This window comes from Dendrobates tinctorius, unplaced genomic scaffold (genome assembly GCF_039654945.1).
Source record: "Dendrobates tinctorius isolate UK_male_01 unplaced genomic scaffold, ASM3965494v1 ptg000020l, whole genome shotgun sequence".
NCBI classification, from domain to species: domain Eukaryota; kingdom Metazoa; phylum Chordata; class Amphibia; order Anura; family Dendrobatidae; genus Dendrobates; species Dendrobates tinctorius.
Window position 1 is genome coordinate 14,153,028 of NW_027361688.1, and position 16,973 is coordinate 14,170,000.

The 16,973-nt window shown below is 47.0% G+C and overlaps 1 protein-coding gene across 1 annotated transcript in view; it reads left to right on the plus strand.

Annotated features, from left to right (window-relative positions):
- The first annotated feature begins 1,883 nt into the window (after positions 1–1,883).
- LOC141083464 (patatin-like phospholipase domain-containing protein 2) overlaps positions 1,884–16,973 on the plus strand; it is a 15,236-nt gene continuing 146 nt past the window's right edge. The window contains exons 1-9 of the mRNA XM_073567738.1: positions 1,884–2,145; positions 7,601–7,833; positions 8,205–8,270; positions 8,590–8,799; positions 9,810–9,870; positions 11,238–11,441; positions 11,548–11,680; positions 11,773–11,886; positions 12,489–16,973. The exon at positions 12,489–16,973 is cut by the window's right edge and continues 146 nt beyond it. Of these exons, the coding sequence (XP_073423839.1) occupies positions 1,959–2,145; positions 7,601–7,833; positions 8,205–8,270; positions 8,590–8,799; positions 9,810–9,870; positions 11,238–11,441; positions 11,548–11,680; positions 11,773–11,886; positions 12,489–12,753 (1,473 nt within the window). The 5' untranslated portion in view covers positions 1,884–1,958 and the 3' untranslated portion in view covers positions 12,754–16,973. The remainder of the gene's footprint in view (positions 2,146–7,600; positions 7,834–8,204; positions 8,271–8,589; positions 8,800–9,809; positions 9,871–11,237; positions 11,442–11,547; positions 11,681–11,772; positions 11,887–12,488) is intronic.

The following is a 16,973-nucleotide window of genomic DNA, read 5'->3' on the forward strand; positions in this document are numbered from 1 at the left end:
ATAAGGCTAGTTTCACACTAGCGTTTATTCGTTATTTTAGCCGGCCCCCTGCCGGCTCCCTGCCCGCCCCATCTGGTCATCGCCGCCTACTATCGCACATGGACGCTTGCGATCTGCGCACCCTATCTTTAGCATAGGGTGCGCAGATCGTGCGCTGGCCGTGCGCTAGTAGGATTTTGGCGTGCGCTGCGCACTTTTGAAGGTGCACCCGTGCGCGCTGAACGCAGCATGTTGCATTTCGGCGAGCACGGCGCACCTTTAAAAGTGCGCAGCGCACGCCAAAATCCTACTAGCGCACGGCCAGTCTCCGGCTGTACATGAACCTGAAGCCGCTCTGGCTGTACCTGAGCCTGAAGCTGCACTGGTGGTACCTGAGCCTGAAGTCGCTTTGACGGTACCTCAACCTGAAGCCACTCTGGCGGTACCTGAACCTGCGGTTTCTGAAACTGAACCGTCTCCGGCTGTACCTGAGCCTGAAGCCACTCTGGCGGTACATGAACCTGAAGCTGCACTGGCAGTACATGAACCTGAAGCTGCACTGGCGGTACCTGAAGCTGCGGTATCTGAAACTGAACCGTCTCCAGCCGTATCTGAACCTGAAGCCACACCGGCGGTACCTGAATCTCAAACCATATCGGCAGTACCTGAGCCTGAAGCCTCTCTGGTGGTACCTGAGCCTGAAGCCTCTCTGGTGGTACCTGAGCCTGAAGCCTCTCTGGTGGTACCTGAGCCTGAAGCCTCTCTGGTGGTACCTGAGCCTGAAGCCTCTCTGGTGGTACCTGAGCCTGAAGAATCTCTGGTGGTACCTGAGCCTGAAGCCTCTCTGGTGGTACCTGAGCCTGAAGCCTCTCTGGTGGTACCTGAGCCTGAAGCCTCTCTGGTGGTACCTGAGCCTGAAGAATCTCTGGTGGTACCTGAGCCTGAAGCCTCTCTGGTGGTACCTGAGCCTGAAGCCTCTCTGGTGGTACCTGAGCCTGAAGCCTCTCTGGTGGTACCTGAGCCTGAAGAATCTCTGGTGGTACCTGAGCCTGAAGCCTCTCTGGTGGTACCTGAGCCTGAAGCTGCTTCGGCGATACTAGAACCTGAAGCCGCTCCGGTGATACCTTAAGCCGGTTCTGTCTTCCTGGCTCGTATTCCAGTATCCGCGTCTTGTCCAGCAGTGACCCTCAGCCTGTGTCCTTGACTGCGATCCTGACCCCTGAGGTCGGCAGCTGCAGTAGCGGGGACTGCCCAGGAGTGGTACCTGGCGGCTCCCTGCACCTCAAGCCTGACTCCACCATCAGGAGCTCTAGTGAGGTATCCGCTCCACTCCTGGGTGAGCCCGGCTCCTGACACAGCGTGACACCATCCACGTGTCTGAGACTTTGCATCTTCAGATCCCCCAGGAATCAGTGTTGTTTTCAATTCCACATCACAAATATTTGTTTCTATTGTCCGACATATTCTATAAGGCAATAAAAACCCTTCTCCCCTCCCCACCAAATAATAATAACAATAATAATAATAATAATAATAATAGATCTAGACTCATCAACATTGAAATTTCATCACCAATATTGAAAAATTGTGCAATTCTGGGAATCCCAGGCTTCACACACAGACAGACAGGTCGCTGGTCTGCAAATGATGGACAGATTTACTATTTGTTCCAACCCACAAACACCAGTGGGAGTGGGAGCAGAATGACCCCACGTGGTGCAACACTGATCATGTGACTAGAACCCGATTCCTTTATCACGTGATCTTTCAGTGTAGTCTCCGTGACGTCACTAGAAGGGAATCCCAAGTGCGCAGGGCAAAGGCCGGTCTCGCTACTCACGCTCTGATTGGCTTTCGCGGCCATGAGTGGGCGGGGTTATGGTGTCCTTAATAATTAGCACAGCGGCGCCGCGGCTCTCCCGTCATTGCTGTGCTCGGCACTGTCGGCTTTTCCGGCTCCGTCCTCAGACGCTGCTGCTATGTTTGACCGGGAGCGGGGCTGGAACCTGTCCTTCGCCGGCTGCGGCTTCCTCGGCGTCTATCATGTCGGGGTGTCCAGCTGCCTGCAGGAGAGAGCGCCGCATCTGATCACTGAGGCCGCCAAGATCTACGGAGCGTCCGCCGGAGCCCTGAACGCGGCGGCGCTGGTGTGTGGCTGCTGCCTGGGTGAGTGCTAGTGCCGGCACCCCCTCCCCGGTACAGAGAGACCCCACACCTGTAACTGGTCATGTAACTGTAACTGATCCCCCCCCACCAGATGTCTAACGGAGACCCCCTCACCACTCAGCGCAGCCATGTGTGTAAGACCGAGCCCCCCATATATACAGGAGAGGATCCCCCCCCCATATACAGGAGAGGATCCCCCCCCCATATACAGGAGAGGATCCCCCCCCCATATACAGGAGAGGATCCCCCCCCCATATACAGGAGAGGATCTCCCCCCCCATACACAGGAGAGGATCCCCCCCCCCCCCCATATACAGGAGAGGATCCCCCCCCCCATATACAGGAGAGGATCCCCCCCCCCCATATACAGGAGAGGATCCCCCCCCCCCATATACAGGAGAGGATCCCCCCCCCCATATACAGGAGAGGATCCCCCCCCCCATACACAGGAGAGGATCCCCCCCCCCATACACAGGAGAGGATCCCCCCCCATACACAGGAGAGGATCCCCCCCCCATATACAGGAGAGGATCCCCCCCCCATATACAGGAGAGGATCCCCCCCCCATATACAGGAGAGGATCCCCCCCCCCATATACAGGAGAGGATCCCCCCCCCCATATACAGGAGAGGATCCCCCCCCCCATATACAGGAGAGGATCCCCCCCCCCATATACAGGAGAGGATCCCCCCCCCCATATACAGGAGAGGATCCCCCCCCCCATATACAGGAGAGGATCCCCCCCCCCATATACAGGAGAGGATCCCCCCCCCCATATACAGGAGAGGATCCCCCCCCCATATACAGGAGAGGATCCCCCCCCCCATATACAGGAGAGGATCCCCCCCCCATATACAGGAGAGGATCCCCCCCCCCCATATACAGGAGAGGATCCCCCCCCCCATATACAGGAGAGGATCCCCCCCCCCCATATACAGGAGAGGATCCCCCCCCCATATACAGGAGAGGATCCCCCCCCCATATACAGGAGAGGATCCCCCCCCCATATACAGGAGAGGATCCCCCCCCCATATACAGGAGAGGATCCCCCCCCCCATATACAGGAGAGGATCCCCCCCCCCATATACAGGAGAGGATCCCCCCCCCATATACAGGAGAGGATCCCCCCCCCCCATATACAGGAGAGGATCCCCCCCCCCCATATACAGGAGAGGATCCCCCCCCCCATATACAGGAGAGGATCCCCCCCCCATATACAGGAGAGGATCCCCCCCCCCATATACAGGAGAGGATCCCCCCCCCCATATACAGGAGAGGATCCCCCCCCCCATATACAGGAGAGGATCCCCCCCCCCCATATACAGGAGAGGATCCCCCCCCCCCCATATACAGGAGAGGATCCCCCCCCCCCCATATACAGGAGAGGATCCCCCCCCCCATATACAGGAGAGGATCCCCCCCCCCATATATACAGGAGAGGATCCCCCCCCCCATATATACAGGAGAGGATCCCCCCCCCCATATATACAGGAGAGGATCCCCCCCCCCCATATATACAGGAGAGGATCCCCCCCCCCCATATATACAGGAGAGGATCCCCCCCCCCCATATATACAGGAGAGGAGCCCCCCCCCCCCATATACATCTCTCACATCACAAAGCACCCGGAGCCGAGGAACCCCTCCTTCTTCCTCCTCTCTACTGATGGCGGAGGACCCCCTTATTCTTCCTCCCCTCTACTGATGGCGGAAGACTCTTTCCCTCCTTCTTCCTCCCCTCTGCTGATGACGGAGGACCCCCTCCTTCTTCCTCCCCTCTGCTGATGGCGGAGGACCCCCTCCTTCTTCCTCCCCTCTGCTGATGGCGGAGGACCCCCTCCTTCTTCCTCCCCTCTGCTGATGGCGGAGGACCCCCTCCTTCTTCCTCCCCTCTGCTGATGGCGGAGGACCCCCTCCTTCTTCCTCCCCTCTGCTGATGGCGGAGGACCCCCTCCTTCTTCCTCCCCTCTGCTGATGGCGGAGGACCCCCTCCTTCTTCCTCCCCTCTGCTGATGGTGGAGGACCCCCTCCTTCTTCCTCCCCTCTGCTGATGGCGGAGGACCCCCTCCTTCTTCCTCCCCTCTGCTGATGGCGGCGGACCCCCTCCTCCTTCCTCCCGTCTACTGATGGCGGCGGACCCCCTCCTACTTCCTCCCGTCTACTGATGGCGGAGGACCCCCTCCTACTTCCTCCCGTCTATTGATGGCGGCGGACCTCCTTTTTCCACCTTTCTATATGAATTCCAGGAGGACCCCTTAACCCATATAGACTCTCCTTACAGCTAAAACTGAGACCCTCAGACCACACAGAGCCCATACATGGGAAACACTCTACATATGAGACGTGTACAGGATCCAGGGTCTTCTCATATATACCGTAACTATGTGCTGTTCCCAGAATATCCCATAAACGGATGATGGATGTGGGGACCTGCCGTGTGCGGCCGCCAGTGGGAAAGGGGACTGCGCAGCTTTCTCCATTCATTTATATGGAAGATGCCAAAATCCATGCAATCCAATGACAAGCTCGGCACATCCACAGCCGCCTCTCAGCTGATGGCGGCCCCCCAAGGTTCCTGTAGATGTGGGTCCACAGGATATGCTGGAGTGGAGAGGTGGCCATGGGTGCTGGACTCTCTCCATCCACTTGTATGGGTGCAATGGAAAGAGCCACCTCTCCCCTGATAGTAGTGACCCTTCATTATGTATTGTATAATATATATTATATCATTGTGTGTATAATATATATATATATATATATATATATATATATATATATATATATATATATATATATATATATATATATATATATATAATTTTTTTTTCCTTGTATGGTACTGTATATACTACTTGGATGTAGGGGGTTTAAGTGTAGATTCCTGTGGAATATTTATTTGAATTTCTATAATTTAGGATGTATATTTATACAACTTATTGCAGAATTTAATTTATTACTTTTATTCTTACAATATAATTATCCATTTTTAATAAACTTAATTTATGGAATTGTAGTAATAAATAATTTATTTTATTTTTTTTATTTATTTTTTTAACCATACGCACATTGGGTAACCTAACCATTGATTTCTTAAGAATCCGAGTCTCTTCCTCAGGATGTGCTGCTCTGCTCAGTGTGACCTCCGGGAATGTGTCGTGTGTTGGGACCGGGTTGTGATTGGCTGGTGGAGGTGAGCTGACTAATGGGCGGAGGCTCGCCCCTGCCCCAGCTGTGAGAGGGGTTACTGCTGGTCAGCTCCCAGCACCATCCTGAATCAGGGCAATAAGGCATTGGATAGAGCAAAGGTGCGGGGTGACTCCAGGTCATGCGGATAGAAGCTGCACACATACAGACTGAAGGCGATTTACCTGCACAAGTCACCTGGGTGCGGAGGGCACAGCTGCATTATATGGACTTTGTGACAAATATTTATTCCCTCCCCAACGTTAAATGAACTCTCATAATGGCCTTTTTTTTCTTTTGGAACCTATTAGATCTCCCCCCACCCCCGCTGCCTGTGGTGCCCGAGACATGGCAGTGACTCTATCTTATGTTACAGGGAAGTAAGAAAATCCCCTCTAAATCCTCCGGTGCCTGCGGAGTCTGGAGTTTGGCCGCCTGCTGTTTGAGCGCTTTCTTATCGTCGCCCCAGATAATGCCGACTGGTCGGCTTGATGATAACGCTGCGCCTGTTTACTTGGCGTTTTGCAATGATTTCCAAATCTGAACTTGGTTTCAGAGATCGTCCAACATTTCCGTGTCGCTGGGAGGGAGCGCCGGTGAAATAAGGATAGTGGCCTGATGCGAGGACAAACAACCCCGTCCTCTGGGACACATGTCGCTGTATTAAAAATGTGTATAGTCGCCAAAAGTCTTGCTCTGGGGGACCCTGCTGGTCTGTGCTGTAAAGAATGCATCAGCAGGTTTTTGTTGGGTAATCTGAGAGCAGCATGGTGTAGGGACAGAGACCCTGATTCCAGCGATGTATCACTTACTGGGATATGTGTTTCAATAAAATCAGTGTTTTATCAGCAGGAGATTATCACTACAGGACTAGGTGTCTGGTGCCTCCTAGTCCAACCATGCCCCCAGCACTGATTGGCTGCTTTCACAGAAATCAGTGGTGTGGGCGGGGTTATGCAGAACTCTGCATTCTCTTGATATGTATCAAAGTGACATCGCTGGAATCAGTGTCTCTGCCCCTACATGTTTCTGCTCTCTGGTTCAATAGAGAAAAATTTGGTGACCGATTTTTGTTTTAACTACATAGGAATTTATAGGCTCAGACCTGTGTAATACTTCATTTCACCTGTGGTGGCGCTGCAAGAAAAGTAAAGTGGATAGGAGCTGATTGCTTGGGGTCTCGGAGTAAAAACTATAGTCAGGTCAGGGGGCTATTGTAATAAAAGGGGTTCTCTAAAGTGAGCAGATGGGCACGGTTATAGGATCGGACGAGGTAAGCAGGGCCCCCGTCTTACTATACACAATGGTTGATATTTGGCAATTTTTCATGAAAACGAAGAGATCATGAGGACACGGCTCACATTCTGACTATCCAAAAATCTTGAATCTTTGACCCACAAAGCGCAAATCTAAATATCAGTGACCTCGGACTGTGCGGGAACCTGTTATGTCTCGCTGCTCCTGTTTGGCCCCAAGGCTTACGCTCTATGAGCCGACCTCAAGTTCACGGACGGAGGTCACTGCAGGTCACAAACATGCGTGAGACCAGCGGATAATCTCTCAGGGCTTATTCAGACATTTGGGACTCAGACGAGTTCTATTTGTGTTTTTTCAATAATGGAATTTTCTGTATTTTGTTTTATTTTGTTTTATTTTGTTTTATTTTGTTTTATTTTGTTTTATTTTGTTTTATTTTGTTTTATTTTGTTTTATTTTGTTTTATTTTGTTTTATTTTGTTTTATTTTGTTTTATTTTGTTTTGTCATGACACAATGGGTTTGTGAAGAGGGAAAAAAAACAAACCAGATGCGTGTTGTCCAGGAAAAATAAACCATGAAACGTGGAATGATTTTTATTATGACTTTTATATTTTTTTTTATTGATTTTTATATTTTTGTTTTATTTTTTTTTTTTTAGAATAAATCATATCATAATATAAAAATCATAAAAATATAACAATCATATATAAAGTCATAATACAAATAGTATGATTATTTTATAATTATGATGTTTATATTTTTTAAATAAAATAAACAAATACAAAATCATAATAAAAATCCTATTAAACCATAACAATATAATAAAAAAATCATAATAAAAATGATAAATAAATAGAATAAAAAAATCGTAATAAAAAGCATAATAAAAAACAAATATAATAGACAAACCACATTTTTAGAATTTTTTTTTTTTATTTTTGTATTTATTTTATTCTATTCTTTTCTAGATTTTCAGATTTTTAAAACCCGATCGTTATTTCTTGTCTTTTGTAGCGGACTGTTGTTCAGATGTGATGGAAGTGGCGAAGGAAGCCAGGAAGAGGAATTTGGGACCGCTACATCCTTCTTTTAACTTGGTGAAGATCCTAAAGAATGGACTGTACAGAAACCTTCCGGAAAATGCCCACGAGTTGGCGTCGGGGAAACTCTGCATCTCTCTCACCCGGGTCTCAGATGGGGAGAACGTGCTGGTGTCTGATTTCGGCTCTAAAGAGGAGCTCATTCAGGTATGGCTGATGACGTGGCGGACTGAATTCATTCTGAGAGGGGGTGGGGCTTAGTGTTCTTTTATTGATGGGGAGAGGCTCCTGCTGCAGACAGTTGGTGATCTCTGAATGGAGAAATGATAAAATTTTCTATATATTCAGCATTATTTTATTTATCGCTATATTAAGATTCAAGATTAAAGGTCGGGAGGGTGTAAGCGCTATATTCCTACATCCTCCTGATAAAGTCCAATTGATTAGCATCTCTTCAGAGATTAGAAACCCTATTGATCTTTAACGTAATCTCTGGTGTTTATGTACATGACCGCGAGTGTTATGTTTGATTTTCTTTATCAGTTTCTCCCCCTGACTCGGTTACCCTATTCCCATAGGCCTTAGTATGCAGCGCTTTTGTCCCCATTTACTGTGGGATCATCCCGCCGACATTCAGAGGAGTGGTAAGTGTTCTTATCTAAGAAGGATACGGCTAAATTAGGTGTAATAAACTTTAACGGAATGAAGCCAAATATTGTGCGGGTCATCAGGGATCACTCAGGTAGGACTTTGGTGAAAAGTGCCACACAAAAAAAATAAAATTGTAATTTATGAAGTTATATGGATATTACAAAACTATATATAATTGTACTAAAAAATATTTTTTTGTATAATTAAAATACTAAAAATTACAATCGATAAAATAAAAATATTAAATATACTCAAAATATCAAAATACTCTTTTTAATTAAACTTTTTTTTTTTGCCCCTCTTTCTCTGCAGCGTTATGTCGACGGTGGAATTAGCAATAATTTGCCTGAATACGAGTTGAAGAACACAATCACGGTGTCTCCATTCTCTGGGGAATCCGATATTTGCCCAAGAGACAACTCGACCAACTTCCATGAGCTGCGAGTGACCAACACCAGCATCCAATTCAGCCTGGAGAACCTTTACCGGTTGACCCGCGCCCTCTTTCCACCTGAACCTAAAGTAAGAAACAAAAATAGTCTTGTCTTACCCAATTCCTCTTTATCGCGAAAGCATGACACTTGCCACCATAACATTAATGGCGTTTCGCTAGAATCGGACATCTTTTTATTAGGAATGTCTATGAGAAAATGACTTGCTGTTTTAAATCTAGTTATGTTAAATCCATTTTTATTTATTTAAAAAAAAAAAAATTGCAATTGAGACAATTCTAGTCTCCTACTTCTTGTTAGTGCAGGAAATGCACATGAACATTAGCGGCAATGAACAGACTCCTCCCCTTATAGTTTGTGTTGGGCATCTAATGAGCGTGTGCAAAGCCGATCATGAAAGGAGGAAGAATAGGGGGGAGCTGTGACATGGTCTATTGTGACTTTTGGATCCTGTGCGATCAGTTATGTAAACCTGCCTCTGATTATGAGACTTCTGGAAAAGCTTCAGTCTAAAATAGTCCCAATGGCCAGTATAAAAATTAATACAGATTGTGATGGGGGGGGGGGGTGAATTTCTACTTTCCTCTGTTGTGAAAAGGCATGGGCAGGTAGATTTTGATATGTCTGATCCTCTTGTTTTTTCATTGAAGACGAATCGCCTCCAGAGATGTTTGACCGTGGTTTATTCCCCTCTCCCCATTGAACTGAGCATGGATAGTTATGGGGCGTTGTGAGGAATAGTCCGACAGCTGTCTGTATGCTTTAGTGGTTTCTAAAGTCTACACCCCTAGTAAATGATAAAAACAATCAAATTGACTTTACTCTTGGTCAGATTGGAGGTTGGTCCACCCATATGTTTGTTTAAATATGGGTGTTGTAATACTGCACTTCTCCTGCGGGGGCAGTGTCTCCTTTAGTGGGATGTGCACTTTTATGATCTAGCACCTCTTACCCTTGCCTTGACAATAATTTCATTTTTATTTATGTATTTTTTTTTTTTTTTTTTTTTTTTCTGTTTATCCGTCGGAGTTGTCTGCACCTATTCGTTCACAATACTTCATGGTCCTAATGTCTTCACAGGTTCTGTTAGAGATGTGTCAACAGGGCTACAATGACGCACTTAGATTCCTAAAAGACAACAGTACGTGCTATTACTTTTTTTTTTCTTCATTATCCTGACTCCGCCCATACCGTGGCCTCATAGCGGCATCCCGTATTGGCTTTTCATTTAACGATTTAGGCTGTGTGCACACGCTGCGGATTAGGTGCGGATTCATCCGCGCGGATTTTGTAAAATCCGCAGGTGAAACCGCAGGTCAAAAGACCTGCGGTTTTACCTGCGGATTGCTCTGCGGTTTTGCCCTGCGGTTTTCCATCTCCTCAAATGGAGGAGATGGCAAACCGCAGGGGAATCCGCAGAAAGAATTGACATGTCAATTCTTTCTGCGGATTGAAAACCGCAGATAATCCGCGCAGAAAATTCCGCACCGTCTGCATTGCGGTTTTTGATTCCCATAGGTAATCATGGTACTGTACACCGCAGCAAAAACTGCTGCGGGTCCGCAGCGGCCAAAACCGCTGCGGAACCGCAGCAAAATCCGCAGCGTGTGCACACAGCCTTAATGTTCCTGGATATAAAACCGTAATATACGTATTCATATTGCGATGCACTTACTACAGCTGGCCCTGTATATTCATCTTTGATCTGCACCCTCTTTGCTACTGAAGGGGGCGCCACTGAGGTCAGTGTGACCGTTTATTAATAATCAATCTATATTGCTTATTAGTTACTCATTGTAATGCCGCTGTTTGGTCACTGTGTGTTGGTATTAGATCTGTGCAATGTGGAGGTATTAAGTATTTTCTTACTGTGCCATCAATGAATTGTGCTACTTTATAGGATCGTCTATTGGTCCTGTTTAGTCACTGGGGGACAGATTTAATAAACTGTCAAAACTGGGGGCTTTCACCTTGTGTTCAGGCACCTGTTCAGTGGCTGTTAGGTCTTATGTCCAAACCCCCACAAAACTGGTTCGGACATCTGCACTGATGGGTCCATGGATTATAATGGTGTCGACAGGTTCAACGTGTCTTCTGGCGTGCATCATTTTTGGGTGTACGCCTACCGGAGACGGACGATCAGGCGTAGTAGACTGCATTCGTGCGTCCACCTCCTGTAGGTGTATACACCTGAAAATTATGCAGGATAGAGGGAAAGAAGTAAGGCTGTTTTTACATTATACTTATTCATTGTCTGTCTCAAAAAAAAATATAGAATGCAGACTGAAATTGGGGATAAAGTCTCTGGTCTCAAAAAATGGCATGAATAAAATATTGAACAACCTGCGGCAGAGTGGCCGATACAAAACTACTACTCGACGTGCCAGTAGTTGTAGTTTCCGAACACCTGGGGAGAGAGATGCCAAGTAGTCACCTGCTATGTTATACCTAATAAAGGGCAATAATTTTACATTTTTCCTTATTTGTAATATTATATTTTTTTTAAAGATCTTTTAAAATCGCCATCACCCCATTTGGATGTTCAGCTAAAGCAGGAAGGTTCGGGGTCTGTCTGCAGCAGCCCAGAGTGTACCGCAGCCCCCCGCCCTAAGGAGGCGGCGAAGAAGGAAAGTGACGAAACGGTGGTGAAAAAAGTGCTCTGGCCGCTAGACAGGAGGATAATGGAAAAACTGCCACCTACTCTATATAAAGGTAATGGTGCCCCCCTATATTAATTTTTTTTCTAAAGATTTCCATCACTAAATTCTTTATTCACCAGATTATAAAATTCGTTACTTTAGTGTTAATTTTTATTTAGCTTTACAAGAAGCCTGCAAGGAGAAGGAAGGCCTCTACAACCAGATCACCAGCCTCTTGCCCATGCGGGTGGCCTCCTATATGGCTCTGCCTTGTACTCTGCCTCTGGAATCTGCCTATTCTATGGCTCTAAGGTGAGCACGAGGGGGCGCCATACTCTGGGTATAAAGATCCAATCATGGTGATCACACTAATCTCGCATCTATACACCGTACCTGTGTGGTAGGTTAGTAGACTGGTTCCCTGATATCCCGGATGATGTTCGTTGGATGCAGGAGACGATGCGTTCTGTGGCTGGGACAGTCTACCGCCAAGCGAGGAAGAGGTTGCTACCGGCAAGGTAGGTGGATGTGGCCTGATGCTCCAGATTGATGAAAACCTTTTAATCTCGAACAACTGGCCAGTTTTGGGGTTGGGTTTAATTTCTGGGACAACTATAGTCAGCTAATATGGGGGAGGTAGTCCAATGAAACAATTGACAGTCCAGATCCTTCAAAGCGTGCTGCTCTTTTTAAGGGTTGAAGAAGGCCTTGAACAGGGGACCACCTGTTATGGATTAAAGATGTCCTCATAGGTCATATTATGTCTGATTAGATGACCCCCTTATTAGAAGACCTTGAAGGACATCTTGAATCCATATTGGGTGGTGGCCTTTTCTTGGCCTTCTAACATGTCCCCCATAGGCTTTCTGATCTGGAACTCATCTAGCCAGACATATGACCAATGATGACATCTTGGGTCCATAGAAGGTAGTCCCTTATGACATTAAAAATGTTCTCCTGTGTCTTTTCAGATGTCCTTTTGAGGACATTTTTGAGTCTTTAGATGGTGGTCTTCCATGATGGACCCCCCCTAGTGATCCGATAGAACAGTGTTCAAGTTACAGTATTGGAAAATTACAACACAAACCGTTATATCTTTAAATTTTCTTCTGTCCTACAGACCACCGGTTCGGAGCACATTAAGGAAGTGTCTGAGCCTCCCGGCTCCATTCCACCAGACGTCGTCCTATTTGTTTCCCAATAACTACTCTTCCGTAGACCTCGAACGCTGGGTGTTTGATTTCTCCTGCCCTATGAATTCGGAGGACTTGGCTGTCTACACGGCAAAATGTGGCTATCCTTCTTCCTTCGGTGCCGATGACTCTGGAGTGGAGATGAGCCTCTCCGTTGAAGATGTAGATAATTCTTCAGAACTCAGTTTCTAGGTTTTACTGGAATTAAGATTTACCTTGTGTGGTGCTGGGATCTCCAGAGGGACAAGAACCCTTCTCTACCCATGTCTAGGGAGGAGGATGCTCTCTGGTCACTGACCTGTGATCCATCTATTATGGGGCAAGACCCCATCCTCTGTTTTGAACGGCACTTGGTGACTTCACCTTATGCTTTCACATTAAAAGGGCTAATTACTATGTAAAAGCTTCCAAAAAAAGTGCCAGGTTATGTGCGGTATTGAAGCATGTGTGACGAGAGTTGTAATGCCAAACACAACCTGCAGAAAGGGGTGGCGCTGTTCTGGTAAAAAGCAGTCCGTTTTATAAACTCTGCCATTTCTTGGTGGCACAGCCTTGTGTAATGCTTCCTACTGCTAATAAGCTGTGAATATTTCTGGTCTTTGCTGGACCCTGAAGAATGCACATTATCTACAGTTGTCATCCTTGCATTTGCATTGATTGGCTATGTGGATGTGCTGCGTAAGGACGTAATGTCTGGGATTAGAAGCGGCGGCACACATATGCATGGGTTGGGTCAGGATTTGCAGCCACATCGGTGTAAATGGAACTGGGCTGCAATACCACACACAACCTAAGGACAAGGGTGGTGCTATTTCTTATAGAAAAATAATTTTTCTACTCTTAGGGCAATATATTGAACATCTTTGTATAATAAAAAGGGTAGAAGTTTACATAGGAGTTTTTGGGAACATATTGATATATTCCATACACTTTCACAAGCTGCCTCGGTGGAATAATGGTAAAGTTGGTGTTAAAAAAAAAAGTCGACTTTTTTTTTTTTAATGATAAAAGACAAAAAAATGCCTTTTATTGTACTTTATATTTTTAGCACTTTTATATGCCCAGAACGCTTGACATTTAGTGTGGCCTCCAGCATTCCTGCAATGTGCATCAAGTGTAGGGTATTAATTATGGGGGAAAAAAAGCAATGGAGAACCTGTAGCATCTGTTTTTAAAGGGTTAATCCAGGAATATGGAAAAAGTCATCATGGATATATTGTATATCTTTAATTGGCATATCGCACTTGTTTAGACTTGCGAGGAAATGACTATAGTAAATTAGAATGGCTGCCATCTTTATTAAACCGATAGAAACCTGTCCCAGAATATTAATGGGGATGGGTACCTGTGCGGCGCCTGCTTCGGCGCTTCCTCCCGTGCGGCGCCTGCTTCGGCGCTTCCTCCCGTGCGGCGCCTGCTTCGGCGCTTCCTCCCGTGCGGCGCCTGCTTCGGCGCTTCCTCCCGTGCGGCGCCTGCTTCGGCGCTTCCTCCCGTGCGGCGCCTGCTTCGGGGCTTCCTCCCGTGCGGCGCCTGCTTCGGGGCTTCCTCCCGTGCGGCGCCTGCTTCGGGGCTTCCTCCCGTGCGGCGCCTGCTTCGGCGCTTCCTCCCGTGCGGCGCCTGCTTCGGCGCTTCCTCCCGTGCGGCGCCTGCTTCGGCGCTTCCTCCCGTGCGGCGCCTGCTTCGGCGCTTCCTCCCGTGCGGCGCCTGCTTCGGCGCTTCCTCCCGTGCGGCGCCTGCTTCGGCGCTTCCTCCCGTGCGGCGCCTGCTTCGGCGCTTCCTCCCGTGCGGCGCCTGCTTCGGGGCTCCCTCCCGTGCGGCGCCTGCTTCGGCGCTTCCTCCCGTGCGGCGCCTGCTTCTGGGCTACCTAACGGACATGCTCACAAGTGCCCATCCTATTCATATTCTAGGGCTGGTTTCATTACTTTTAAATGGAAAATCTCCTAATCACATAGTATTGCATTTATTCATAATGCCATTTATTTATTTTTTTCCCTCCAGGAAAAACCCTTTACAAAAAATAAGAAAAAAAAAAAATCTCTGAACCTCATGATGTACTAAAACTGAACTGAGCTTTGACACCCATGGATTTAAAGGGGCTGCCTGGGGAATACTTATTGATTGGTGGGGTCTGACCACTAGGGCCCTCGTTGATCATCAGAACGGGGCACTTTGTCACTCCTTTCTAAGGAGGATCAGTGGCCATGATGGACCACCGTTCCATTCATTGCCTGTGGGACTGCCAAGAGATGATCCCGTCTCTTTCTGGCCGCCCCATAGAGAATGAATGGAGCGGTGGCCGGTTGGCCTGACCTGTTTCTCCATTCTAGTGAGAATGAAGTGTCCTGTTGGAGATAAATTTTACAGGACCCCCTTCGATTAACCCCTTTTTAAAAGGTTGTAGGTGGTATTATAACTCGACCCTATTCTAACTGTACGGACCTGCAATACCAGGCACCACCTATAGACAGGTGTGGCTTTTGGATAGACGCCACCATGTTTAGTCTAATCCATTAGGTTGGTTTCAAATGGACCATTCTTGTATGGGAATACCAAGCCTGACCACCACCACATATCCTGACCTGAGCTAGCTGCCTTGAGGCCGTGAGGAAACCTGGTGGCCATCGGGCTGAATATTCCCATAGGAGCATACTCCCATGTGACACCGGCCTAATAAATGATGAACTAGAGGCCTACAGCTTGCCCATGGTAAGCCTGTCCTTGTTGCCCGTAGCAACCAATCACAGTGCAGCCTTCATCTGTAAAACTGCTTTGGAGAGCTGAAAGCTTGGCTGTGATTGGTTACTATAGGCAACAAAGACAGACTTACTGTTGGTGTCTCCAGGTGCTGACTTTAAGACTGTCTTTGTTGCCAATGGCAACCAGTCATGGCACAGCCTCTTTAGAAATGACTTGCTATGGGAAACAGGGAGAGTGCTGCGGTCTACAGTTTTAATAAATCTGTCCCATAATGGGTTGTAAATGTAAAAAAATAAATGTGCTTGTGGGGGGGGTACATGTTGGAGTGGACCTAAAACTTTCAGGCAAGCCCCTTTGGTCAAACATGACTCAAATTTAAAAAAAAAAAAAAAAAAAAAAAAAAAGGGACAAATTTGGGAAGAGCTTGCAAATCTGCAATGGCCACCTCCCAGTCGCACGCAGCCGTGGCCGCCATCTTGTGCGGCGGTGATATGCTCGCTAGTCCAGCACTTTCATTTGGGCACTGTGTGCCTCCATTTTGACTTTTCTTAATGAAGGACATGGCTGCCTCACAAGTCTCACTCTGTGTATTGGGCCCAGTTAAAGGCGTTGTATGACCACAAAAAAAAAAAACATGGCTTCCTTTATGCAGTAATGGCTCCGCTCTCCTCCCATGGGATGCGTCTGGTACGGTAGCTAGGCATCACTTTGAGGCTGAGTTTCACTACCACATGGGGTCCACTGGTGTCAATTCTGTGTAAAGTCAGCCATTTTTTTTTTTTGTTTAAAAAAGCCCCTTTAAGATGTGTCATGTCTTTATTACTGCTACTGTACATCTGTCCCGACGGGTGCTGAACGCTTACTTTAAGCACACGTACTGTATTGCCAGCGTTTTGCGGGCGGTCTTCCAGTTTACAATGTACCTCAGATATGCACAAAGTACCTCACTCGGCCATTGTCTGCCTCCACGGTGGAGGGGAAGCTTCTGGATCATCTCCTGTTCTACATAGTTTACCAAGCTGGATTATTGGACTTGTGTATAACGTAACACTTAAAAGAGAAATTCCCATCTCCAAGATCCTATCCAAATATGTAGTAGGTGTAATATTAGCAAATTCCTCCATTTTAGAAATGTATAGTTCTTCTGATTCACTGTCTCTTACTACTTACCCCTTGTGCAGGGCATTGCAGTATCCATGGTTATGACCACTAAAAGCTAACTGTCACTATAGGAGTGGTCGTAACCATGGATGCCTAGGGTATAGCAATGCCCTGCACATGGGGTAAACGACATGGTGTATCGGAAGAACTATGCTAAAATTATTAGTATTACACCTACTTTATATTCGGATAGGATCTTAGAGCTGGGAATACCCCTTTTATGTCTGTCTTATTATTTATACCTCTGATTTAATTTGACTTGTTTGAACCTGTGCACATTTACCGGCGTCATGGTTTTGTGCCATCTCCTATGGTTTATTTCCTTCTGTTAATGTGTTTTTAGTTTCAATGTTGTGTTTTGTATTAATTGACAAATGGTAGATGTGTGGGTTTTTTTTTTTTTTTTAAATTAAATGACCGCTATGATTAAAAATAAAAAATGCCACAGTGCAAACAAACGTGATGTTTCTCCCATTAGAGGACTTAACATGTATACAAGAGAGGGGCATGGGCGCAAGTTATGGTGGTGTGCTGCCGAAGCTCCGCTGACCCGT